This window comes from Schistocerca nitens, chromosome 10 (genome assembly GCF_023898315.1).
Source record: "Schistocerca nitens isolate TAMUIC-IGC-003100 chromosome 10, iqSchNite1.1, whole genome shotgun sequence".
Lineage (NCBI taxonomy): Eukaryota > Metazoa > Arthropoda > Insecta > Orthoptera > Acrididae > Schistocerca > Schistocerca nitens.
In genome coordinates, this window is record NC_064623.1 from 21,551,692 (window position 1) to 21,578,129 (window position 26,438).

Genomic DNA, 26,438 nt, shown 5'->3' on the forward strand with positions numbered 1-26,438 from the left:
AAGTGCTTTGTATTTCAGTAGCTGTTGTACATTCACTTCAACTACATATAATGAAGGTAAATGTCAATAAAATATGATAAATGAAATGTGAAATATTCATTCAACCTATTAAGTAGGCTATTTAATAAAATCTGCTGTATAGTTTGTTAGAAAGGAGGTAGTGTAATTATGGGAAATCATCTTTATTTATTCTGATTAGAAACCTTTACAATAACAGTGATCATCGGGCATACAATTACTTCTACCAGTGTAAGCAACCTGACTGATCGGGTCTTCATACATAATGGATGCATATTTGTACCTGTTAACTTTCAAGGAAGTTCATTGTGCTGTTCAGTTTTAAAAAAAAAAAAAGAAATACAAAGCTCCCGCTGATTAATTACGTTTCCACCTGATGGAAGGATCAAATGAATTTATCACCTTTGTCAGATCTCCAGTTGGACCTCTGAGTGCTTCAGCAATTTTCTGTACCCTGATTAAAATTACTTTGTCATTGTCATTTCAAGGCTTTGAGTGGTAGGGGCCAGCCAATTGTAGTTGTTTCTCCAGCACCGTGTGCTTTGCAGTGTTGCTCGTTTTGTGGGTACGTGCAGCGCCTCGTGGACTGCGGGTGGCTGCTCACTGGCAATACTGCAATCTGTCAGTCACAAAGTAATTTAGTTGGAGTATACCAATTGTATTAGTTTCACTTTGGCATTTGTGCTGTGGATCTCTGACCCCACAAGCACCTATGTCATGTACACTCTTCTCTCGCCAACATTGCATTCTCTTCAGACCACTGTGTCACTCGTGCAGCTCTCTCCAAAAACAGAAGTCTGTGGTAAGGATAGAAGCTGAAGTAATGAATTAAATTTTGTGCCTAGGCTGGGACTTGAGAGCTTACTAGGCACATATGTTATCCGCATTGCGGCTAACACATCTGGATGGATTACCCTCGTCCAGTGCCCTCCCTAACACAAATTTCACACCCCAGCCCGTCTCGATTTCCCCCTTCTGAAATCGTCAATACTGTAGAGGCTATCCAACGTTGGAATGGCACCTCAGCTTTGTGTGTACCGGGAAATCCTGCCTGTACCTCAGGTAAATATGATCTAGTGATCTGAAGGAATTGGCTCAAATTTTAATTCATTACTTCAGCTTCTATCCTTACTGAAGATAAAATTGAGACTCAATACGTCTCCAGCAAAATGTAATTCCATCAGACCAAAAAACAAAAGTAGTTTGTAAATGCGAAAACAGACAAATTCTCTTTATACTGCTAGTGCCGAAACAGAGAAAACGTGAACTTTCACAGTTACTTAAAAAACCGACAACTGGAGGGACACGAGGGAGCACCAGCTGATGTGAACCGAACGTGGCCGAGTGCCGTTGTCTTGTTCTCACTTACTGTTGCACCAGACAGAATTCTTGTTCAGTGATGCCTGTTCGCCGGTGCGTGCCCCAGTGTAAAGTGGGCATAGTGAGAAATGTATAACCGTACTCCTGTTGTGCAGATGCACTGAAATGTCACTCACTGGGAAACATAGTGTAAAAAAAAAAAAGAATAAATACACAACCAGTTGCTCACGTTTTCCTATTTATCACCATCCGAAAATGTAATTGACGTGTACTGAGCCTTTTGTGAAATACTATATGGCGCCCACCATCTTGTATAGCTGTAGAGTGTTTTCATTCTGTGTTTTTTCTTTAAACTATAATGTTTGCATTGTTTATAACAGTGTAGTGACTTGTGAAGTTCTCCTGGGAGACTGCTTCACAATTCTTGCCCGTTAAGATTTTTGTACAAACTCCCCTTCTTTTCCCGTATATAATATGTTGCTTTCATGCATCTGTCCAGCCGAGAAGAGGAGGAGAGGCAAAGAGAGGAGGATGAAAGGAGAAGGTTAGAGGAGGCGGCTCGGCAGCAGGAGGAGGAGGAGAGGGCAAAGCAGGAGCTGCAGAGGTGAGTCACTGCCATGCCAGGCAGAAGCTAGTGTAGCCGATTGGTCCCTCATCCCATTGTTTATGTGTACAGTGACCTATTTCTTATTGCCACAACACCTATTGACCAAACCGTTAAGTTGTCCTGTCTCTAACAATCTGTTAATCTTCCTTTTTTTTTCATGAAATTGTCACCACAGCTGTGCCGCAAGAGTGGTCGGGCACAGATTACTGGACATTTTGGCAGGCATTTGCAATCTCGTTTTTGCAATTTGTAGAAGGTGTCAGGTCAGACAAATACTGCTCAACATGTGTGTCGTTCTGTGCTCAGTGTCGGCAGATAATGACGGATTGGGAAACGGTCAAAAGATGCAGGAATGTTAAGTGACATGAGTCCACCCTCAGCCAAAGAATTTCACAAAGTTTTTTAACACGAACAGTTTACATAAGGCACTTGAGGGTAACGTGAGCGCATTTAATTATTCGGTTAAGCTCTTGTAAAACAGCTGTTAAATTGTGGGGAGTTGTCAACAAGTACTTTAAAGGCTATAAATATTGAAGTAGTTTAAAGGTGTCAGTAAGGTCACCTCAACAATGTTATTTGAAACTGCAAGTGAATAGTCAACATAGTTTGAGACACCTACAAAATACATCAAAATTTTACTTAAAAGCATAAAAAAAACAATAAAATAGTTAAGGGTGCAGATCACCACTCAGTAAACTTAACAAATGATGCACTTCAAATAACAAGATTAAATCATTGAAGCACATTTTCTTTACAATACCAAAATTCAGGCCAGTAGCAGGTGAGCATTGTCAAAACCTCATCCTGAAAAACTTCCTTCAGAAGCTTGTATGTACATAGTTACATACGGCACAGGTTCCGACGAGCTGACCCCCCCTCCCTCCACCCCCGATACAGGGACTGTAAAACAACTAGTCTTTGGAGCTCATTAACTTCCATTGTACAGTGATAATGACTGCCACAACAGTCACACAGTGAGTATACCTCGGTGAGTACCTTTGTGGCAGAATGAAAATCTGCATGGAAATGTGCCAAACTGGCAGTGCAGATGCCATAAAGGTAATGACAACTTTATATAGGTATCTCCCCATCATGCAGCCTCATCGAAACAAGAAAACCTGCTACTTTTCCAAGTTAACACTTGTAACTGCCCTGGGCAATCTTGGCGTGTTCCACTGCCAGCAGGCTGCCCGTGCTCTGTACTGCTCGAGGCCCTCTTTCCGTGCTACACTCTCGTGTCGTCTCAGTACTGGTATTTCCGGAAGTCACATCCTCTTGCAGCATCACTACTTTGGCAAAATATCTATAAAAATGTATCAGATTGTTTTTCGGTACAAAAAACATGTTTTGAAAGTGCTTTTTCCAATAGAGTGGTCCCAAATTAGTCTAGTGTTATATTTGTTTTATGGAAATGTCTTGTCAGTAACAGCAAAACAGGAAGAGTAACCGATTCTGCAGCAGCAACTGAGTAATGCTGTTTGTGGCAGTACAAAACAGACGCTGAGGTGCAGATCAGTGCACGAGGTGAGAAGCAGAGAGTTGGGGAAGGCGGTGGCTGAAGTACTGACTACATTAGATACTGATAGAGAACAAGCCAATAACTGTAATACTAATACAGTGTGGAATATTTTTACTTAGTGTAAAAGTTTGCAGAACAACCTAATTTTTCATTTCTCACATTCCTACGTGATAATATCAGCTGAGTTTTCATAGGCTTTGGAAGTCAGGGAGATGGAGAAAATGACATTCTGCTCCAGTGTCTCCAGCACTTGTCGTGTTGATGTATGTTTGTTTCTAACATTTTCCTCAGCCAACATGCCACATCGCATGTGTGTATCGACCATTTGTAATCGGTACTTTCCCTGAGTGTATTGATTTACTTTAATTTACAAAAATTAATTGCAAATAATAAAATGCATTGTTCATTGTTGCAATTGTTCTTCCTTCAAAAAATTCAAGCTACACTTTCGTTTTAAAAATCCTGTAATGCTTTTTTTCCTCACTGAAAGTTCAGGTATGCTGTAGGTGCAAATGATTAAACAGAAGATAATCTCAAGATGGGTAAAATTTCATCCTTGTTGTAACAAAATGCACACTTCAACACATCTACATCCCATCAGCACTGCTCATCAGCTGAGTCCGATTCAAGTCTTGTGCCCAGCGCACGCACATAACAAATGACAGTGACAATTCGTTAAACTTTGTCAGCAGACAAAGATAATTTTACTGCTAGATAAAGTTTAACCAGCTGTAACTGCACAACTGTTGATACTTCATGGGTCAGTATGCAGCCACACTAAAGAATGGGTTTAAAAATGCCAAAAAAACTGTAAATAATATGATGTGTGAGGATATAGGAACCTCACACGTTGCCACGCTGCCTTTTTGCTACTATTGAGTTGCAGCGCTATTCAAATGCCTATAGAGTTTGGGTTACACTGTGTGTTTTGCTATCCCTATTAACACCCATCATTAAAAAGACTGTTGAACTAGACTTAGTTCAAACCATTCTATCAAATAGGAATATGAAGTTTCACATTTAAAAAACAGTTTGTACCAAGGAACAAATAGATAGTTGATTTCTGTTGACTCTGTGTCACGTAAAGTACATGATGGGCAGTATTTGTTTGCACTGACTCCAACTGTACATAGCAAAAATGAAACTGCAAATATCTGTGGTGGAACATCAGAGAAAATGCTCCTGATGATCCTGAGGAGACATGCTCTGTGTGTGTGTGTGTGTGTGTGTGTGTGTGTGTGTGTGTGTGTGTGTGTGTGTGTGTGTGTGTAGGGGGGGGGGGGGGCAAAAGTGAACAGTAGGATTATTGTGCGAAGTAGATGACCACACGTATTTGGGGATGCATTTATAGAGACCTTGAGGTTGTAAATCACTTCCCCATACATTTACTCCTTCATGGTGGTTTGCTATTAACAGAATAGTTGCATTGTTGTTTACACAACTGCAATAGAAAGACAGAATAAATAATTTCCATATCGACTTTGCATTCTTGAGAGATTGAACTCCCACCTGATATAAAACATGAAATTGGGAATCCGTATATAGAAAATTAACACATCTTATTAGCCGCCACTCTTGCAGATGATCTTATTAAACAATGGAAAATCAAGGATGACATAATGACAATACTATGAAAAGAACAGATTGCTACTCACCATGCAGTGAAAACACTGAGTTTGCAGACAGGTGCAACAAAAAGACTACTAAACACATAAGCCTTTCGGCCAGAAGGCCTCCTGCTGAAATGGACAACGTACATAGACTCATTCATGCAGACACAGCTCACACACACATGACCACTGTCTCGGGCTGCTGGGGCCAGACTGTGAACATCACTTTTTGTTGCCCCTGTCTGTGACTCGTCTCTGCTGTGTAATGAGTAGCAATCTGTCCTTTTTGTAAGGTGATCTGGTTATACAGATTTAATGTCAGAGGATGGGATTGATGAGAAATAATAATGTTCATTAACTGAGGAAACATTAGGTATTTGCAAAGTAGGAGCTTGCCAACAGCTTTTAGCATGAGGCTTTCACATACTGTAGTGGAATGTGGTTGATCCATTTGTCTAAGAAAAAAGAAATTCCTTCATGCTGCTGCTACTTGCATCCACTTCCAAAGCACTGTAGAATCATTTTAAAAAAATAAAAATAAAAAATGTAAAAAGAATCATTTGTCTCTTAATTAGAATGGTAAACATGTCATCTCATAGAAATGTTCCACTGACAAACGTGAAATAGTAAAAGTACTCTTGAAAAATGGCAAAGGATGTTTGCTTATGCATACATGAATATTCACAGATGCACAATCATGAACTTCAATGAGACACATTAAAACACACGTGAACATCAAAACAGTATCCTATTTTTTTTAACTGCTCATGTCTGTGACCAGACCCCTCTATTTTTGGTTTAAGTGAAAACAGGAAGCTCTTATGAGAGTTATTTCAACACTTATTGACTGTGCCATTATCATTCTTATCACACTGTTGATTTTATTTATTAATGTTTACAGACATCTGAACTAAAGATTGCATTTAATTCCACTGTTATCTATGACGACACAGTGTTACCTACTTGACATCAGTTTGCAAAAACTTCTTTTCAATTATTGTAAATGACTATCATTGTATTCAGAAATGTTTCTTGTTTGTAACACTTTGGAAAGATTTTGTTGATTTTCTATTTCATCTTTATTTTAGTATTTATCTATATTTTCTGTATATTGAGGTTTACAGCGTGCATACAATCAAACAGCATCGCTTTTCCTTTTTTTGACTGTAATTATTTAACAGAAGTTTGTGTATCTCACTCTGCTAGCTGCTTCCAGCCTTTGCAGCTGTTTCCAATTGAACAATACTTACAGTTAAATCAGAAAAATGCACAATCTTTCCAAATTAAACTTCAGTCTGTACACAAAATATGTTTCAGCTGCCTACACATCTTCTGAATGTGATTCAAGGGGAAATACAACTTTCCCTACTCATTCATTTACACGCAAATGTTGATGAGGCAAATATTTTAACATGTTGTTACCAACATGTGCGTGGTTTCCTTCACTGTTTGTTCAGTTTAGATATTGAATGATGTGAAGGCTAGGCTGCAACCTTGTCCTGCTCTCTTCAGAAATACTGACTCCCCTACATCATCTTCAGCAGGTTTGTATTGGTTGATATAACCAAAACAATAATGTGATAGTGTAAGACAAAATCTTGCATACAAAAATGATTGAATGTAGTACATTTTTCCCAAAAGGAACAGTTCAGCTTTCTTCAAATGTCCCTTTCGTTTTTCCATGTAATGTTTTTTTTAAAACACTTGTGGTACAAGTAGGTGTGTGCTCCTATTTGAGTGATATCACTCCTTACATCACAACTTTGACCCCTCCCCTTACACGTAGTGGTTTCCTGCAGCATTCTTGTGTTTGCTTGCTGCTGCCCGACTGTGGGTCAATAGTTCTCTCTCTCTCCTCTCTGACTCTGTGTTTCGCATTATCTATTTGTTTGTATTAACTTTACAATCTTAGACAGTGTTATTTTTTGTACATTCACATCAATAATGTAACACAAATACAGGGTGTTTTGAAAAGGACTTTACAACTTTGAAAATTAATATAAATTAATTCATAGTAACTACAGAGGTGATTGTAGTGTTAATTTGTAGGGAAATAAAGTTTTGTCTCACTTAGTTTGCTAGTTCTGAACCGCAACATAAGGAGCGCTAGTGGCAGTTTTGTTCAAGGTGGCTGGCTTCACTGGACCCGAGTGTGCTAGCTGTGTGTTTTGATTTGAAGAATTGAAGTCAGCGACAACAGTTCAGAGTAATTTCTGTACCAAGTATGCTGAAGATCCTCCTAATCGGACTACATTGCAACATGTTCGTGATTGCCCTAAACTGAACATTTTTTGTGCATTAAGCAAGAACAAAGTGTACGGCCCCTGTTTTTTCCACGAGAGAACCATCAACGGGATAATGTACCTGTATAAGTTACAACAATTTTTGATACTACAGATTGATGAGGATGGCCAAACACAGAATGTTTACTTCATGCAAGATGGTGCACCACCCCACTACCTGGCTGACGTCCAGGATTTTCTCAGTGACCACTTTCCAGGTCAATGGATTGGCCATGATGTGCGAATTGCATGGTCCCCACGTACCCCAGACGTGACTCCACTTTGTGTGTGTGTGTGTGTGTGTGTGTGTGTGTGTGTGTGTGTGTGTGTGTGTGTGTGTGTGAGGGTGGGGGGGGGGGGGGTGATTCATCAAGGATATCTTATTTGTACCCCCTGTGTCGGCTTCTCTACCTGAACGTAGAGCAAGAATTTATGCCGCCACTGAGTAAGCTACACCTACAATTCTACCGTGAGTTTGGGAAGAAATTACTTCCAATGGGATGTGTGTAGGATAACCAACGGAAGCCACATACAACATTTTTAGTTTAAGATAAAAAAACTTGATATGTTTCCCTACAAAGTAACACTAAACCCAGCTCTATACCTTCTTTCAATAAAGTTACATGAATTTTTAATGTTGTAAAGTCCTTTTTGAAAAACCGTATATATTAAATAAAAATAACAACAATGTAGGAAGAGACAGATTGCTATTTACTGTAAAGAAGACGTGTTAAGTTGCAGACAAGCACAATTAAGACACGTGCATTCTGGCCTGAGATGCTGGCGTTAGCAGTATAGTGTGCATGAGGTTTGCTTACTTGTGTGTATTAGTGGAGTGTGTTTCTCTTTTACTGATGAAGGCTGTGGTGAAAAGCTTTACGTAAGCATCTTCTGATTGTGCCTGTCTGCAACTTAATGTGTTGTCGCTACTGTGAGTAGCAATGTCTTTTTCCTTCATGGTTGATATTCCTACCTGGAGTTATCATTCTTTAATTGATAAGAATAATACATTAGACACTACAGTTTAGAATCTTTTACTAAATATTCACCACCAATAATAATATACTATATCTACACACACACACACACACACACACACAAAATAGTGCCTCAATCACAGAGTTCAGAAATATGTGTGTGATTATAAACCACTTTTAATTGATACGGATTTCTGCGCATTTCCTTTACATCACTTGACAAAGTTGCAAAGAAATATCTTCCAGCAGCAAGTGATCTGTAGCTACTTTATTACTCACAATCTTTTGATAATCATCTGTCTTTTACTTAATGCAACAATGAATGTTGCTATATCATTATGCTACTCACTAAGTGTTTTAATAGCATATACTGAGTGTCCAGAATAAATCATACTTGATGATATGATCCCTACTGGACTAGAGTTTATTTGTACTAGCAAAGATAGGAAGTGCTCTCTTGTGGAGCCTGAATACTCCAACCGTGCAGGCTGCAGCTGCCCCATGCCAAATTTCATTCTCATATTCTGACAGTGAGTGGATTAATCTGTTGTAAATAATCATGATGCTCTTTTAAACCAACAAAAGTATTCATGAGGAGAACAAATTGATTTATCATTGAGTAAAGTACTAGTCAAAGAAAATGTTTTGATTTACTACAGCATCTTCGTGGTGTTGTAGCTGCTCATCAGTATTTCTGCAGTGCAGTGTGTACATTGCTGTCCACCATCACTGGGAACCATAAAGATTTTTGTTCCGTGTGTGTGGCTCATTGTGTATTCGTGGCAGTGTGTCAGCAGTTTGGTGGGTGTGACTTGACTACATGTGATGCCCTCTTAGCCTTGCTTGTCTGCATTTGGCTTCTGATTAGTTTAGATGCTTTTATAAGCTGTTACTGTCAATGGAAAATAAGACATCAGGTATGATGTTCTCATTTATTTTTGCGACGAATATTCTTAAAATGGGGTATGCCTGAGAACCCTATTAGTGTGAAGTAATTACCAATTTCTTGTGCTGTAGTCTTATTTATTTTGAAAACTTGTTCAGAGTGCTAAGTTCAACATCCTGCCTTAAGCTGTGTCATTGTTTACATAATGGAATTTGGTATTTGTGGTGATTGTGTGCCACTCTTATGAAGCACTTTACTACCACCTAACATTTGTGACCTCATACTGGAGCTCATCGCATAACAGGTGTAAAATCTTTGGTGGTAAGTTATCATTATTAACTTTTGCCCAGCAGCAGCCATACTGAGAAAGATTGTTGCGCATGTAACTGCACAATTAATGTAGGTGGGATATAATGTAGTGATAACAACTGGGACTTATTTTTTGTTGACAATGGGGGTATTGCATATGCCAGATGCTCACTTGCAAAGAATGTTCATGTATTAAAAGGAGGTGACATTTTCCACTTTTGTTGTATCAGTTGTATTTGTTCCCAACTCGTTTCAGCCTTCTATCGTATTCTCAAATGATTTTGTGGTTCTGTGTAAAAATTGAGTATATTATATTATGTCCATGAATAGAAATGTAATGAGGTGAATGTAAATACATTTTCAATAAATTTACCTGCAACAGAAAACTATGCATTATTATTTAAAAGACAGCATCTTTAAATTTGTATCTTCAGTTTGTTTTGGTTAATGATATTGACAAAGAATTAGCAATATTAGAAAATTGAGCCAAAATAAATAATTTCAAGCCATAAATAATTAAAGAAAAGTATAGACAGAAACTGAAAGTTAAGCAAAAATCAGGTGCAAATCAAATTACTCCAGAAAAAGAGGAAACCAAATGAAAAAACTAAATTTGTAGTTATGCCCTATTATGGAATCATTTATAATAAAATAGGCAAATCTTTTAAAAATACAAATATCAAATAGGGTTCTGTACTGAAAAAAGTATTGCTGATGTTATAAGATACACAGCCAGTACACAGAGACGCATTTGTAAGACAGGGATCTACAAAATTGGTTGTGAAGATAGTGACAAAGTATACATTGGGCAAGCCGGTAGAAACTTTCGGATACGTTTTAAAGACCACATAAAATCCAGCGATAACAGCAAAAATGTCTTTGCACTGCATCTCTTAAACAATGAATCCAAACCTGTTAATGAAAAGCTCCAAATTTTGCATTATGCTAAGAAATGGAAGTAAACGAATATTTCAACTGGAAATTTAAATTTTCATTCATTTTAAAATTCAGTCTGATAGACTTCGTAATGAGTAAACAGATCTTCAGAACAAAAAATTCCTCGGTAACTTCAGTCACATTCTTCTAATGACCCGTCAGAAATCTTCTACAGTGTACAGTAAACTGAAACTTAAAATTCAATGTCGCCTTATTGTATATTTTAATACTTACTTTTATTTTGTTTTCCATACTGTTTTATTTCTTATTATTTTTTAACTTTCTGCAATCATGCACACAAATATACAGCCATAGTATTTGAAATTATTCAGTTTATTTTGGCCTTAGTTAGCTTTACCCTTTGATCACTATAATACTTTCGTAAATGTCAAGCTGTCTATCCAGTACACAGCATTTCTGAATCAAAATGAACAGAAAACAAAAATTTGAAAACACTGTCATTTCACTATGTAAGGCATAGTTTTACGTTGCAAGTAAATTTATTTAAAATATTTTTCCATACACATCATTACATTTCTGTTTGTGCAGGTAAATATATTCTAATTTTTACAGTATCACAAAATCACTTGAGAAGAACCTAGAAGGCTGAAACTAATTTGGAACAAATAAAATGAATAGAGCAAAAGTGGAAATTGCCACTTTATTTAATAAATTCATTGCTGCAGTACCCGCTGTGGAAAAAAAAAGTTCACGTAGTTGGTGGATTGTGTCACTGCTGCTTGATTGAACAATTTCATATTTCTCAGTGACAATACAAAGTGTGGATTATTTATGTTTCTTGAGAACTAGTTTTCAGCTTACAAGGCCATCACTAGACAATAGATATCATCATTGTATATATCAGCAAGCTACTGAACAACTTTGGGGAAGATATTACTTATGAGAGATGTACTACAGAGCTCATAGAATAAAAAAGTGATCTTTGACATGGGAGAAAGCTTGAATCAATATGTTTGCGAACTTTCTGAAGTTCTTGTAAACATTTTCAAATTGTACAAATTCATATTTTCACTTTAGATTAGCAGTAGTGTGCACAAGATTATATTCAGGTGTAAATATACTGTCAAGTCTCTGACACCAAGTGGCATATATTAGAAAATCAGGAAGCTCTTGGGAAAATTATATGTTGGTCAGGCAGGCAGAGCTGTGGCAGTTTGGTTGCTTGAACGTGAGAGAAATTGCTGATTACATCAAACAAGTGTTTTCAAACAGAAACCATCCATTTGATGTACATTGTGACATTTTTCATGTAATAAAGGATTGAAGAAACTTGTCATTGCTGGTGGAAATGCAAGGAAGAAGTAACCATTATGACACAGAAAGCTACCTCGGTTTAAAATGAACTGTTTCCTTTAATTTATGAGTATGTGAGAGAACTAGGTAATTGCACATAAACCCGTTTTAGATGCTAACAATTTGTTTTTGTTTGAAACCTGTACTTAATATCAGAACCAAAATATTAATCGTTATTACAACCTATAACACTTCCGCCCATTCCATATAACCTTGTCTGCAGTTGTATCAATCATTGTCACCCAGCAGTTGCCCAAGAAGCCGAAAACTGGCTTTTAAATGAAGAAATAAATAATAGTTACACGGCATCAAGAAAGTGTTTTTTCTTATTACAAATTTTCATATGAAGGTAATCCCAAAAGTAAGGTCTCCTATTTTTTTATAAGTACATAGACCTGTTTATTTCTACAATGGTTTACGTCAGTTTACAGCTTGAACATTTAGCTATTTTTCGACATAATCACCATTTCTGTTGATGAATTTTTGTAGACGCTGTGGTATTTTGTATGCCCATGTCATACCGGCTTGCCACCATGCTGTTCAGAAAGTTATGAACCTCTTCTTTCACCTCGTCATCGGAGCTGAATCGCTGGGACTACAATTAATGCTGACAGGTACTGTGAGATTCTGAAAATACTCAAACGTGCAATTCAGGAACGGAGAAGAGGAATGTTGAGCAAGGCTGTACACTTTCTCCATGACAATGTTCATCCATTGCTTGGCAAACCATTGCTCTCCTGCAACAGTTTCAGTGGAACATTATCACCCACCCACCCTATAGTCCTGACTTGGCGCAGTGGCTATCACCTGTTCCCTAAGTTAAAAGAACATTTGGCTGGAAAGCAATTCAGCTCCGACGACGAGGTGAAAGAAGAGGTTCATAACTTTCTGAACAGCATGGCAGCAAGCTGGTATGACATGGGCATACAAAAACTGCCACAGCGTCTACAAAAATGCATCGACAGAAATGGTGATTATGTTGAAAAAATAGCTAAATGTTCAAGCTGTAAACTGATGTAAACCATTGTAGAAATAAACAGGTCTATGTACTTATAAAAAAAATAGGAGACCTTACTTTTGGGATTACCCACGTAAATAGATCTAATGCAGACAAGGAAGGATGTTGCACAAAGGTGAGACAAGTTAATAGTAGGCTCAGATTCTGTTACAATTAAATCTTCAGTAATTTTAGGCTTGTCGAGGAATAGCAACAATTGATTATAGCTTGAATAAAATAACTTTATGATTGACAGATAGCAATTATGGGGCCATTGTTGCAGATGTTCTACTAGCCACACTTAACAAAGCTCAGTTTGTACCTATAAAACTGATGAAACAGTGAGTACATAATGTGCAAGGAAGAAAAGCAATTGGCTGGGATCTGGTTCCTAATATTTGTCTTGGTGAGACATCAGTCATAAAGTTTTTTTAATCAAAGTTTATTGAAACTGATCCTACAAGCAGATGAAATGAGAATATATTTTTGATATTAATACTTGCATGTTCTTCAGTTACATTATGTTCAAAATATTGCTTAATTAAATAGATTTACACTTTGTTTTTCATTATTTTAGTTCTGATCCAAGAATGGCTTCTGAATATTCCTGTCACTTGTCCATGTGTGATATCAGTACATTTGGAATTGGTGCATGGTAACAGCAGTGACTGATTATCAAAATTGATTTTAAAACAGTCTTGTGCCAGTTTATTTGTAACATTAATGGTAGAAAATTTTTTGAGTGACAACTAACATAAGGAAAACAAAGAGATCAAAGTATGTTTTAATAAGTAATGTCTTGGACATAATATGATTACAGAATATGCACCAATCATCACTCTTCTTAAGTATTGGATTATGCTTGCTGCAGTATTGGTGGTTTTCAAACTAGCTTCTCATCATGTTGATATTAATGATTAATGGTTTTGATGGCTCCTCACAATTTAGAAGCTCTTCAAAATATTTGGATAGCAACTTGCAGTTGGCTACGTTGTTTGTAATCAGTCTCTTTGTGGAAGCTTTGAGGTGAAGCTTCATTGGTTTGAACACTTTCACCTCTTCTCTAAAGATTTTGGAAAAGTGCCAAGTTCTGTTCTTTTTTAAATCAGTATTGTGTTCCTCTAATATTTACTAGTTGTCTCGGTTTCACTAGCATGATTTTGGAAGTCTCTTTTCCAATCTTTGTGAAAGTGCTCAAATCTCTTTCTATTTTATGATAAATCAGTTATATTGTACATTTATTTACTTGTTTAATAAGTCTGGTATTTACGGACCAAGATAAGCTTACAACTGTCATGACAACTCTTAGCCAGAAGTTTTTAAGTTTTTCATAAACTCACTTGTTTAGCACAGCATTCCTTTTGACAACAGTAGAGCATTTCTATTCTCGGAAAGTTACATATTTTTTTACGATTGTATGCTAGGGTTTTCTCACGTCTGTTTATGACGTGAAGGTGTTGAAGATGCATTTCAGCCATTATTTATATGCGGCCATAAAACAAAACTCCATGTTTGTGCATTGTTTCTGTAATTTTTTTCATTCAGCATGTATTTCATGTTTCAATTTTTTATGTTGATCCCATTTATAAGATTTTGGACCTGGTATAATTTGTAAGCTTGTTCTCCCTTTTTGGTCTAATTCTGCTTATAAATATCTCACTGAGAGGATAAGGCTATTTGATAAATACAGACATTTTGCTTTATGATGAGAGTTGTAGTGATGAATTTTGGTGTTACAGAAAAGCAGTTTTTGTTGTAAATGTATCATGTGGTGTGGAATGCTATTTAAGTTTTTCTGTTTTTCCAGCTCTTGCTTTTCAAGGCTTTTAATGTAGACAGTTTGCTGTAATCTATTATTATTATTATTGTTATTATTATTGTAGTAGTGGTTGTTATGTCTTACATTCTTAGAATTCAGCGAACTCCTCATTTTAATGTTCAGAAGAGTTAGTATCTTTGTTTTCTAATCAAAAGTGCCATGTCTCAAAATAAATGGTACAGCCAGAAATGTTCAAATCTGTGGCTTAATCTGTGGACGTATTCTAAGCTGTTGTATTCTATTCAAACTGATGTGAAACTACATGACACTCGGTCACCTTGCACGGCAGGTAATGTTTTTGGGATCTAGCACACAGACTCAGTACAGATAGCAGGTGCAGCCTTCCCAGTGCTCTTCTGTTGTAAAGTGGCGTACCTTAGGATGCTTTTAATGAATGTGGGTGGGTGTGGGCTGCCAAATTGCCCTGGTAGCTGTTATCTGTGTCCCCACAACGGCTTATCTTGTATCAGTGACACTACTGGCAAACACCAGCTGTTTGATCAGAAAGCAAGTTTACACACCAGTCGGTAACCATGGCACAGGTATAGGTATCGGTGTTATACTTTTCAAATATTTTATTGCTGCACATTTATGGTAAATCTTGCCATGTTAATACATTAATATTTTTTACTGGCAAAGTACTTTGTTTCTGTGGGCAGACTGCTGTTTTATTATTTCTGCCCACAGCAGCCTATTGTGTATACTGTCACACATTTTGACCAATTCAGATATGATTCTCTCTCTCTCTCTCTCTCTCTCTCTCTCTCTCTCTCAAACACACACACACACACACACACACACACACACACACACTCCTGTGTGCTCTCATTTAACCAGTCACAATCTTTAATCTTTTACTGATGAGAATAGTTCCTTACGTCTCTGTTAATTTGTCAATATTAAAGTGGTTTTTTTTTCTCTTCAAAATACATGTTGTAATTGGTGACTACTCTTTTGCGAAAAGTGTCAATCGTAATCTAATAGTTATCATCCAGTTTTTCTTTTTCAGATGAAGACCCATTATTTAGTATCTCTCTGTCATGAATATAAATACAGATTCAACTATCATTGTCATATGTTTCTCTCCTTTGTTGTGCATTTGGGATGCATTATGATATGAAGTGAGACACTTCATCAGTTGTAATTTTGAAGAAAAGAAATGGAAAAATAGTTTGAATGAGGATGAGGTTTTTGGTTTTGCAGAGTTTGGATTTTGAAACGCACACTCTGATGAATAGTTGCCCCTCTGTTACTCCAACAAATGTGTATTGAAAAGTGAAGAAAATGAAATATGAAATTCAGCTTCTACTAACTTCATGTTTGGTGAATTAGCAGATTTCGTTGTAGAGATGTGTTCTGTTGTAGCAGTGCGAGTCCATTTGCGTGACAGTGCGCATAAGTTTGTCAGTCTTCTTTTTGTGACTTAGAATGTATAATGAAAAACGCTCTCTCTCTCCCTCTCCTCCTTCAATTACTTCCAGTGATAATATTTTCCAAAAACGGACATGGGAAATGATGATACTTGATACTTTTATTGTACATGATATGCAATTTTGAAATGTAATTAAGATTTTAAACTATGTGTACATTAAATGTATTTCAGTAAGAATTGGAGTTAACTTTCCCCCCTAAGATTCCTCATTTGATTTTTTAAATTCTTTTCCTACCTGAAAGATACTCTACATACTGTGCACTTAACATATTTGTGTAACTGGTAATATTTCATTTCAGCAAAATAAAAGATACGATCTTCAGAAACTATTTATTAAGTCATGGCGTGACAGCGCATGTACAGTATGGTTTAGAGAACATACACAAGACTGCCAACTGAAGCTGTTAAATAGTTATGTAATAAGCATTGGTCCACCAGGGGCTGCTTAGTATTGGCTGCAGGCGATAGAGGTGCCAGACCTGTGTTTGCGGCCTCTTGTGGGGGCCCGGAGCACTACTAAAATGTGCGCAATTATTTACACATGCCAGGGTAGTGGTGGCGAAGGTGTAGTAATATGCGATTTACTATGGTCCTATACTTTATATTTTGGATTTCAGTGCTATGATACAGAATAGTTTTCATCTGATAGTTCGGAAATTAATAATTCTGTAAAGGGCTAAAATGTTTCAAAAATGATATGTCCAAGTTTTGTTTTGGTCACATTCACGAGAGGCTCCCAAGACTGTTCGTGATTATCACTTCAAAGAATGACAGATCTGTCAAGTGAGCTGTTTATTTAACCATAATTAGTTTTGGGTATAAGCATGTCTTCAGTGGCACACATAGACAACAAATGTTTGTCACTAGCTGAAGGTTGGCTTAGGTCTTAAACTGCTCACAGTTAAATAATTAATTTAGCTAACTTGTGGCAGATAGCTATATTCTTCCCATTTGTATGTTGCATTTGGTGGTGTATAATTCTGGGAAGTCTCAGAAATGTAGGCCCCTTCGTTTGGATAGAAAACAGAGAGATTCGGACTTAAAGGCACGAAGATAACCGAGAAGGTGACTATGCTACAATATCTAAGTTCTGGAACAAGGGAATACCACAAAATGTGAGTAAAAGAAAATCAAATTTGTGATGTACCTGACACTGTAAGCCTGAACAGTGATAGTGAAAAATTTCTTCCTCTTATATATATAATAGAGGGAAACATTCCACGTGGGAAAAATTATATATAAAAACAAAGATGAGGTGGCTTACCGGACGAAAGCGCTGGCAGGTCGATAGACACACAAACAAACACAAACATACACACAAAATTCAAGCTTTCGCAACCAACGGTTGCCTCATCAGGAAAGAGGGAAGGAGAGGGAAAGATGAAAGGATGTGGGTTTTAAGGGAGAGGGTAAAGAGTCATTCCAATCCCGGGAGCGGAAAGACTTACCTTAGGGGGAAAAAAGGACAGGTATACACTCGCACACACACACATATCCATCCACACATACAGACACAAGCAGACATATTTAAAGACAAAGAGTTTGGGCAGAGATGTCAGTCGATGTGGATGTGTAGAGGCAAAGAAGTTGTTGAAAGACAGGTGAGGTATGAGTGGCGGCAACTTGAAATTAGAAATTAGAAATTAGCGGAGATTGAGGCCTGGCGGATAACGAGAAGAGAGGATATACTGAAGGGCAAGTTCCCATCTCCGGAGTTCGGATAGGTTGGTGTTGGTGGGAAGTATCCAGATAACCCGGACGGTGTAACACTGTGCCAAGATGTGCTGGCTGTGCACCAAGGCATGTTTAGCCACCGGGTGATCCTCATTACCAACAAACACTGTCTGCCTGTGTCCATTCATGCGAATGGACAGTTTGTTGCTGGTCATTCCCACATAGAATGCATCACAGTGTAGGCAGGTCAGTTGGTAAATCACGTGGGTGCTTTCACACGTGGCTCTGCCTTTGATCGTGTACACCTTCCGGGTTACAGGACTGGAGTAGGTGGTGGTGGGAGGGTGCATGGGACAGGTTTTGCACCGGGGGCGGTTACAAGGGTAGGAGCCAGAGGGTAGGGAAGGTGGTTTGGGGATTTCATAGGGATGAACTAACAGGCCAGACACGTTTGGAACGCCTGTTCCTCCTCGTACAATGGCCACAGTTAGCCATCCGTTGCCGTGAGAGAATGTGTCGTTGAGATCAATGCTGAAGTTCAGTCTACATCCACAGAATACGGCAGGTCCATCTAGAAGGGCGTGTGCAGCGACAGATTTAATAGTGTTCTTCTTCTTGTCAGCTGCTGAAGTTGTCATTTCGACGTCTTCAATGGTTTTGTAGATTGTTTGTCTTGCACGTCGCCTTTGTCGTCGGTAGCACACAAACATACACACAAGCTTTCGCAACAAACTGTTGCCTCATCAGGAAAGAGGGAAGGAGAGGGAAAGATGAAAGGATGTGGGTTTTAAGGGAGAGGGTAAGGAGTCATTCCAATCCCGGGAGCGGAAAGACTTACCTTAGGGGGAAAAAGGGACAGGTATACACTCGCACACACACACATATCCATCCACACATCTGCTTGATGTTCCCCATCAGTATTTATGAATATGATTACAATTAAAATTACCTTCAATAATGTTACACTAAAAATGTCAACCAACAGCTCACAACTGTTGCAGTACTACAGACAAGCCCTTTGCATTTTGTTCTGAGGCTGCTTGTGTGTATGTTTGTGTTTGTTTGTGTGTCTATCGACCTGCCAGCGCTTTCGTTCGGTAAGTCACCTCATCTTTGTTTTTATATATAATTTTTCCCACGTGTAATGTTTCCCTATATATATATATATATATATATATATATATATATATATATATATATATATATATATATATATATATATATATATATATACAAAGATGGTGACTTACCGGACGAAAGCGCTGGCAGGTCGATAGACACACAAACAAACACAAACATACACACAAAATTCTAGCTTTCGCAACCAACGGTTGCCTCGTCAAAACGAGGTTTTCTGCAAACAATAGTATGCAGTGAGGCCCATATGTTGTGTAATAAAGACTCGAATCTTTTTTATGCACCGAGATATGGAAGTAACTCGTCCATGGCAGTGAGGGGTCGGCTGCTCAAAACACATTCAAACGTCCGTAGCAGTGTGGTAAACTCCATGTGGCATGCCTATACACATCCACACCTGGGGAACGGTATAGCAGGATGTGTGTACGTGCCCACAGCAGCAAAAGGGTTGAATTTTCTCTATTTGGCAATCCTCATTAAGGTTTTTGTGGTTTCCTTAAATCATTTCAGACGAATGCTGGGGGGGGGGTTCCTTCAGCAAGACCACGGTTGATAACCTGTCCTATCCTTATCAACTCATACTTTCGTATACTGTGCGTCCATATTTTGAGCTGTTTATTTCCATTTCAGTATTATGACAAATCCTTTGTAATTGTGATGTTATCCCTGGGTGAATAAATTAAATCAAATGTGTCTATAAAATTTGCTTTTATGCTCCTTCCAGTTTTGGTACCCTTAGTCATTGTTTCATATAATCTCCCTTCTTATAGCAAATTTATTTCCATATTTGCTATTTCTAGACCTGCTTCATTCAGAATTTAATCTGCATGCTCAAATCTTTCTGTAGCTTCACATTTCAAAAGTTGTCTTAAGAAAAATTGTAGAAACTACTTAATAGTTGACATAATATTTATCACCTTCTTCCAAAAAAGGACAGTTTTGGATTCTCACAGTTGCTGTGTCTACACTTCTTGTTTTGGTGCATGCAATAAATTTTTCGTTTTAAAAATTACCTAACAAATTGTATGTTTTGCTGCTTCGAAGAATTTTTCATTTTGGTAATGATGCTGTTTCGATTTTACAGTTCAGTGTACTTGTGGGGCGGCGAGTGGAAAAATTTTATATTGTTGCCATTCTCAACACAGGCTCTCTAACTACAATGTTGGCAACCAGAAAGTGATTAGCAAAAATGTGATGCCTGTAATTAAAGTTCACTGTGCCCACTTTGATGGAGAAATAAAGTTATTGATCATTGAAGTTCATTACACTGAGGAGTTAGGATGATGTCTGGGATTAATAGAAAATGTAGTTTACTTTAACAATATTCACTATATTCTGTAAACGATAAAGCACAAAATTCCAAGCAATGCTACTATCAGCTCTTGTATTATCAGAGCTGTTCAGAGCCTATGGCGCGGATCCTATTATCCCTACATAACGAAACTGTTCCATAATCGTTATCGATGTAAATGTTCAAAGTGAATACTCGCCAAAATTTGATGTTAATACTCATCAAACACCACGCTAGTAGCGATAGAAGGTCTGTCCTGTGGCGACACGTGAAAATAGGACATACGCAAACTGAGAATAAATCACTGAAGTCGTTCCGCAATTAACACTTTACCCCAATGTGAACTCACTATTACGTGCATACTGAGTTACGTAATACAGCATCCAAAGCTGTTCCTTGCAACTGCACAGATGCGACACGGCTTCCGACATGGAGTGTGCTCTTAATACAAATCTAGAAGAGAACTGGGGCCTGAATCCAGCTCACAGCGCTCTTATTTATATAGCCACGGTGTGGACTGCTGAAAGCGCAGCCGACAAAATTTGCCATCCTGACTAGCAGCTGGGGCTAGTAGAGCACCACTTCAAGTTACTAAATAATTAATTGCTTCTTTTGCTGAAGGCCTATGAAACTCTAAATTTAATTGTGCAATCAGCACACAGGTAAGTATCTATAACAAAATTCTGATGTGGCTAGATTAAATACTTTTGGCGATAGAATCATTTTAGTTGTACTGCACGCAGTAGATGAGTTCTGAACTTGACCTTTGGAGAGATGCTACAGCTGTAGTTTTATAGCTACCTTTTGGAAACTTCTCACATCTTTGTTATTATAGCTTATCTCCATTCTTCTTAAATCTAAACATCCTAGCTTTATCTAATCACTTACTTAATCTATCTTGCTTCCGTACTTTTAGGACACAAAAGCGGAAGATCATGAGTTTCAACCAAAATATTTCTTTGTGAGATCCAGCATGCTGCTTCCATTAAATTACAATGAAAAAGGAATCCGAATATAAATTTTGATGTTTCTAGCTCCTTCCTGTTGCACCGATGATTGTTACATAAAACGTCCAAATTTTGAAAACTGGTAAAGTTACTAAACTGAAGCTTAACACATTATCATTTTAGCATCACTCCTGACATGCTATTAACTTTACAGATTATGTACTTTAATTTTAAAGTATTGCGCAACATTCGTGACATCATAGCTAGTTTCAGCAGACTAGGCTGGCACACAATGGAAAGCATATGAATTGTATATGGCGTGAGTAGGCTGCTTCCCTACATACTGTTTACAAAACTTCTTCAAAATTTGGATGTGTAGTGCTTAAGATTTCACAGTTCTAGAAATGTGGGAAATTTGTTGCAGATACTTATTTGCACACTTGCTTGTTATTTTGATCCTCAGTTTGATGCAGCTCTCCATGCCAATCCATACCGTGCAGGTCTCTTTGTATCTGTATAACAGACTACATCAGTTTGGATGAGCTTACTGTGTTTATACATTAGTCTCCTTGTACAGTTTTTACTCCCACCACTCCAAAAATCCCCTTCCCCACATACAATCACTTACCTGTGTTACCAAAATGGTGATTTGTTGATGCTTCAGGACATGTCCTATCAACCAATTCCTTCTGTTTGTCTGTGCCATGCATTTCTTGTCTCCCCGATTTCAATTCGGAAGCTGTTCACCTACCTAATCTTCAGTGTTCCTTGGTAGCGTGGCATCTCCTAAGTTTGTGTTCTCTTCGTGTCTAAACTGTTTATCATCCGTGTCTAACTCTTGTACAAGTGTACACTACTGTCAAATACATTTGGAGAAAGCTTCCAAACACTTACATGTATATTCAATGTTATCATATTTGTCTTATGCAGGAAGGCTTTCCTTACTTGTTACAGACGCCAAATCCAGGAAGCTCTGAACCAGCAGACATTCCACCAGTTCAAAGCATATGCTGAGCAGCAGTATCCTGGAAACCCGGAACAGGTGAGCTGGTTTGATGTGTAATGTCCGACAGAAGCAAGGACCATTGCACTGTACTTACTGTCATAGACTGACACCAATATTTCTTGTCTTCAGTTGCTACTGAGGTGTGAAACTGAACACTCTTTTTATTCTGTTTTGTTACTTGCCTCATTCCAAGAATTGTTCCCTGATAGAAGCTGTTCCTCAATCCAGCAGGTTCCACTAACTTTTTCTGTGACTGCTTTATTTTGTTCTAAGGTCTGAACATGTTGCAAGGTTCATTCTGTATGTGTACATAAAAGTGTGTAGTCATGAGTTTCATATTAGTGCACAAATGTAAAAAAAGGCCCACATGGATCTGAACTCTGAGGGTTTATAGAAGATTATATGCTTCGATAAACGTATCTTTGTGGTCTTTTAATGTTTCAAGTGGAAGGGGTCAGGTGTCAGCCAACTGCTTTTCAGTTCTGGGCTTATTCTAACCTCGGTTTTGTATGTATATGAGATAGAGAGGGGACCACCAGCAATACCTCTACTTAGCAGCTTCCACCCATTCCACACCAAGAAGACCCTTCCATACAGCCTAGTCCCCCTCGGGAGTCGCATCTGTAATGGCGAGCAGTCCCCCTCGAAATACACTGAGGGTCTCACAGAGGCCTTCACAGATTGTAATTATTCTCCCAAGCTTGTACAGAATCAGATTTCCATGGCTTATCCTGCTAGTCCCCCCATACCTTCCAAAGTCCTGCAGAGGAGCATCGCCTTAATGACTAAGTACCACCCAGGACCAGAACAATTGAATCACATTCTCCGGCCTCGTATGCCAGTCCAGTCAGAAGCATCGGGTATGCCATCAGAGGCAGGGCTACCAGTGAAACTGGTCGTGTGATTTACGAGCCAAGCTGCAACCTCTGTGCTGTGTTCTATGTGGCCGTGACAAGCGACAAGCTGGCCGTTCACACGAACAGCCATTGACAGACTGTGACCGAGCAATGGCTGGACCACCCAGTTGCTGAGCATGTTGTCCGACACAACATTCTTCATTTTAGTGACTGCTTCACATCCTGTGCACCACACCAGCATTTCTGGAATGCACAGGTTGAAACTCTCCCTGCGGTATAAATCTCCAGGTCTCAGCCTTCGTTAGTCATTATCTTTTACCCACCTATCCCCTTCCCTGTTCCCACTACAGCACTACGCAGCCCTCTGTTCCACCGACACACCCACAGTCATTTTACTTCTCTCCTTTCCCGCTGTCCCACTCCCCACACACCCCTTGCCTTCTGTCTAACCTCCTGACTGCACCTAGCTGCCCTACCCTCTCTCCACCTTGTCCATGTGTGTTCCCCTAAGCAGCACTTTACTGTCCCCCACCCCTATCCTGCTATTGCTATCCCTCCCTCTCCCCACCTCAGCCTCCTCCTTAGGCTCACCACCCAGATTACTTCTCCTATCATGCTGTGCTGTTTGCGGTCTGGAGTCGCCAGCCAGAGACTATGGCCACGTGTGTGAGCTGCAGTTGTGTTTGCGCGCATGCTCCTTTGTGTGTGTTTGTTTGTTGTCTAATTCCGATGAAGGCCTTTTTGGCCGAAAGCTTACGTGTTTCACAGTCTTTTTGTTGGCCCCGTCTGTGACTCAACATCGCCACTATGTGGTGAGTAGCAATTTATCCTTTCCGCAACATTCCTGAAGTTAGTATTTTTGCGAATGCTTTACTTTATGTATAAAAAATTAAAGACGATAATTTAAAGATTTATTCTTTCCTTATTTAAGCAGTGTGTATCGTGCAATTATAAGGAAATTCTTTGACTAGTAAAAATTGATTCTTTTGCATCTTGTAGCCTCGTGTCAAAACTTGGTAATTAACTTATCTCATCTTTATTGTCAGTAAGTGTTATGATGGTTCAGAATTAAGAAATCTACTGCATTTCAGTCAGAAAGTTTGCAGTGAAAAATGTAATTGCTGGATTTTTTACATTTGCTGCACAAAATGTAGCCAACATATGCAAATTGTTTTTAAATCTTGGAGAGTCATGTCCCAGTCCAAACTGGAGTTAATATATTTTATATACCACTACAAGTTGTACTTGTTATGCTGTCAGTCCCGTTTGATCACGTACATCAAATTTAATACAAAATTGAGTTGTAATTGCGACATATTCTATTCTCTGAGGTGCCGGACAGGTGCCGGACTATCTTTCCCGTACAGACCGCAGTAGCTCAGTAAAATCCAAATCCAGGAAAGATATGTCGTGACTTGCAGCAAGCAGTGCTGGTGAGGCAGCTGCAGGAGCAGCACTACCACCAGTACATGCAGCAGCTCTACATCCAGCAGCAGCAGCAGCAGCAGCAAGGGAGGGCCGTGCCCGGCGCCATGGATGGTGACACAGATGAGCAGGCCAGGCTGCTCCAGCACCTCGGCTCCAACGGCACGCTGTCACCCCGGGGCGAGGACAGTGACGACGAGGACGAAAATGGAGGTGCGCCACAAATTCTGCTAGGCTCGTTTCCCTGTTATCCGCATCAAGAAAAACTCGCCGAGAAGGGCATCTTGGCACTTTTCTTCGCATACCGGCAAAATAAAAATTTCTGTTATTTTTAGGCGATGATGATTTACGGCGTTTTAATATTTTTGATAACTCGTGATTTGGCTCGATGGTAGACGTCAGTGACGGGGGACCTTCTGAAGGTGCTCTCTTTGGTTACAGAGCATTCCAGAGATGTTCTCTATGGTCACAGTGGATGTTTGAAATGACTTCTATAATCAGTGACGCTGTTTTTCAAATAAGAGAGAATGCCACTTCAGCTTGGCTTCGTGCTTCACCCTGTTAACATATTTTTATATAATTATTTCGTATTAACTCATCAGGAAGATTCTATGGATTTTCTTAATTACACTTATACAGGTATACAGTAATATTTTACATTAAAAATTACAGATTAGATTTGGATTTTATATTAAAATACACAAGTTAGATTTTTGAATATCATGTTGTTGTTGTTGTTGCTGCTGCTGCTGCTGCTGCTGCTTTTTATGTTGTTATCTTCAGCCCAAAGACTGATTTGATCCAGCATTCCATACTAGTGTGTCCCGTGCAAGTCTCTTCAGCTCTGTACAACTACAACAACCTACATTTATTTGAAACTGTTTACTGAATTCATCCCTTGGTCTCCCTCTGCAGTTTTAACTCCCACACTTCCCTCCATTACCAAATTGATAATTTCTACATGCCTCAGTACTTGCTCTTTTAACCAGTTCCTGTTACTTAAGATTTTCAAAGAGTGCATTCCAATCAGTGTTGCAAATGCCTTCTGTAAACCTACAAATGCTATAAATATAGATTTACTTATATTTAACCTATCTTCCGAGATAATTGTAGGATCGGTAACGCCTCACGTGTTCCTACATTTTGCCAAAACCCGAACTAAAAGTTCTCTGAAGTAATTGCAACCATTCACCAAACTGATCTTCCTGAAGGTCGGTTGCTACCAGTTTTTCCATTCTTCTGTAAATAATTTGTGACAATGTTTGGCATTTGTGGCTTACTAAACTGGTGGTTCAGTCAGCAACACCCTTCTATGTAATTGGTATTATTGCATTCTTCTTTAGGTCCGATGGTATTTCGCCTGTGTCTATGTCTTGCACACTAGGTGGTGGAATACTTTTTTCATGTTTGACTCTTTTGAGGATCCCAATAATTCAGAGGAAATGTCTGCTCCGGTGTATGACTTTCACATAGAGCCTTCAGTACTCTGTCAAGTTCTGTCCTATCTCCCATCTCATTTTCTCCTACCTCATCTTTTCTTTCTATAATACTATAATATTGTCCTCCAGTTTCTGTCCCTAATATGGACGCACTACAAATTCATTACAGCTTTCAGCTTTCCATCTCTGCTTAGTGCGAGCTTGTCGTCTGTGCTCTTGACATTCGTACTCCTGCTTCTCGTTTCCCCAAAAGTGTCTACTATTTCTGTAGGCAACACCTGACTTACCTCTAGTTATTCATACTTCTGCAGCCTTCCATTTGTCTTCTAGTTTTTCCTGCTAAGCTATATTGCACTTTCTATGAATCTCACTTTTTGGTGTGTGTTTGTGTTGCCTTTAGCCTGCTTCATTTGCTTCGTTTGCTGCATTTTTGTGTTTTCTCCCTTCATCAGTAAAATTCAGTATTTCTTGCATTGTCGAAAGATCACTACTGGGCCAGGTCTTTTTGCCAGTTCGATCTGGTACCCCAACTATTTCATCTACAAAAGATACCCTCTAATCTTCTGCTGTATTCTTTTCTCCTGTTTCACTCGATATTTGCCTATTACTCCTCTTGAAATTCTCAACAGCCTCTGC

General features: G+C 38.6%; 1 protein-coding gene across 1 annotated transcript in view; it reads left to right on the forward strand.

Annotated features, from left to right (window-relative positions):
* Window positions 1-26,438, forward strand: part of LOC126210616 (Golgi resident protein GCP60-like) — a 68,486-nt gene that overhangs the window by 28,057 nt on the left and 13,991 nt on the right. The window contains exons 4-6 of the mRNA XM_049939909.1: window positions 1,838-1,942; window positions 22,030-22,117; window positions 24,360-24,576. Coding sequence (XP_049795866.1) covers window positions 1,838-1,942; window positions 22,030-22,117; window positions 24,360-24,576 — 410 coding nt within the window. The remainder of the gene's footprint in view (window positions 1-1,837; window positions 1,943-22,029; window positions 22,118-24,359; window positions 24,577-26,438) is intronic.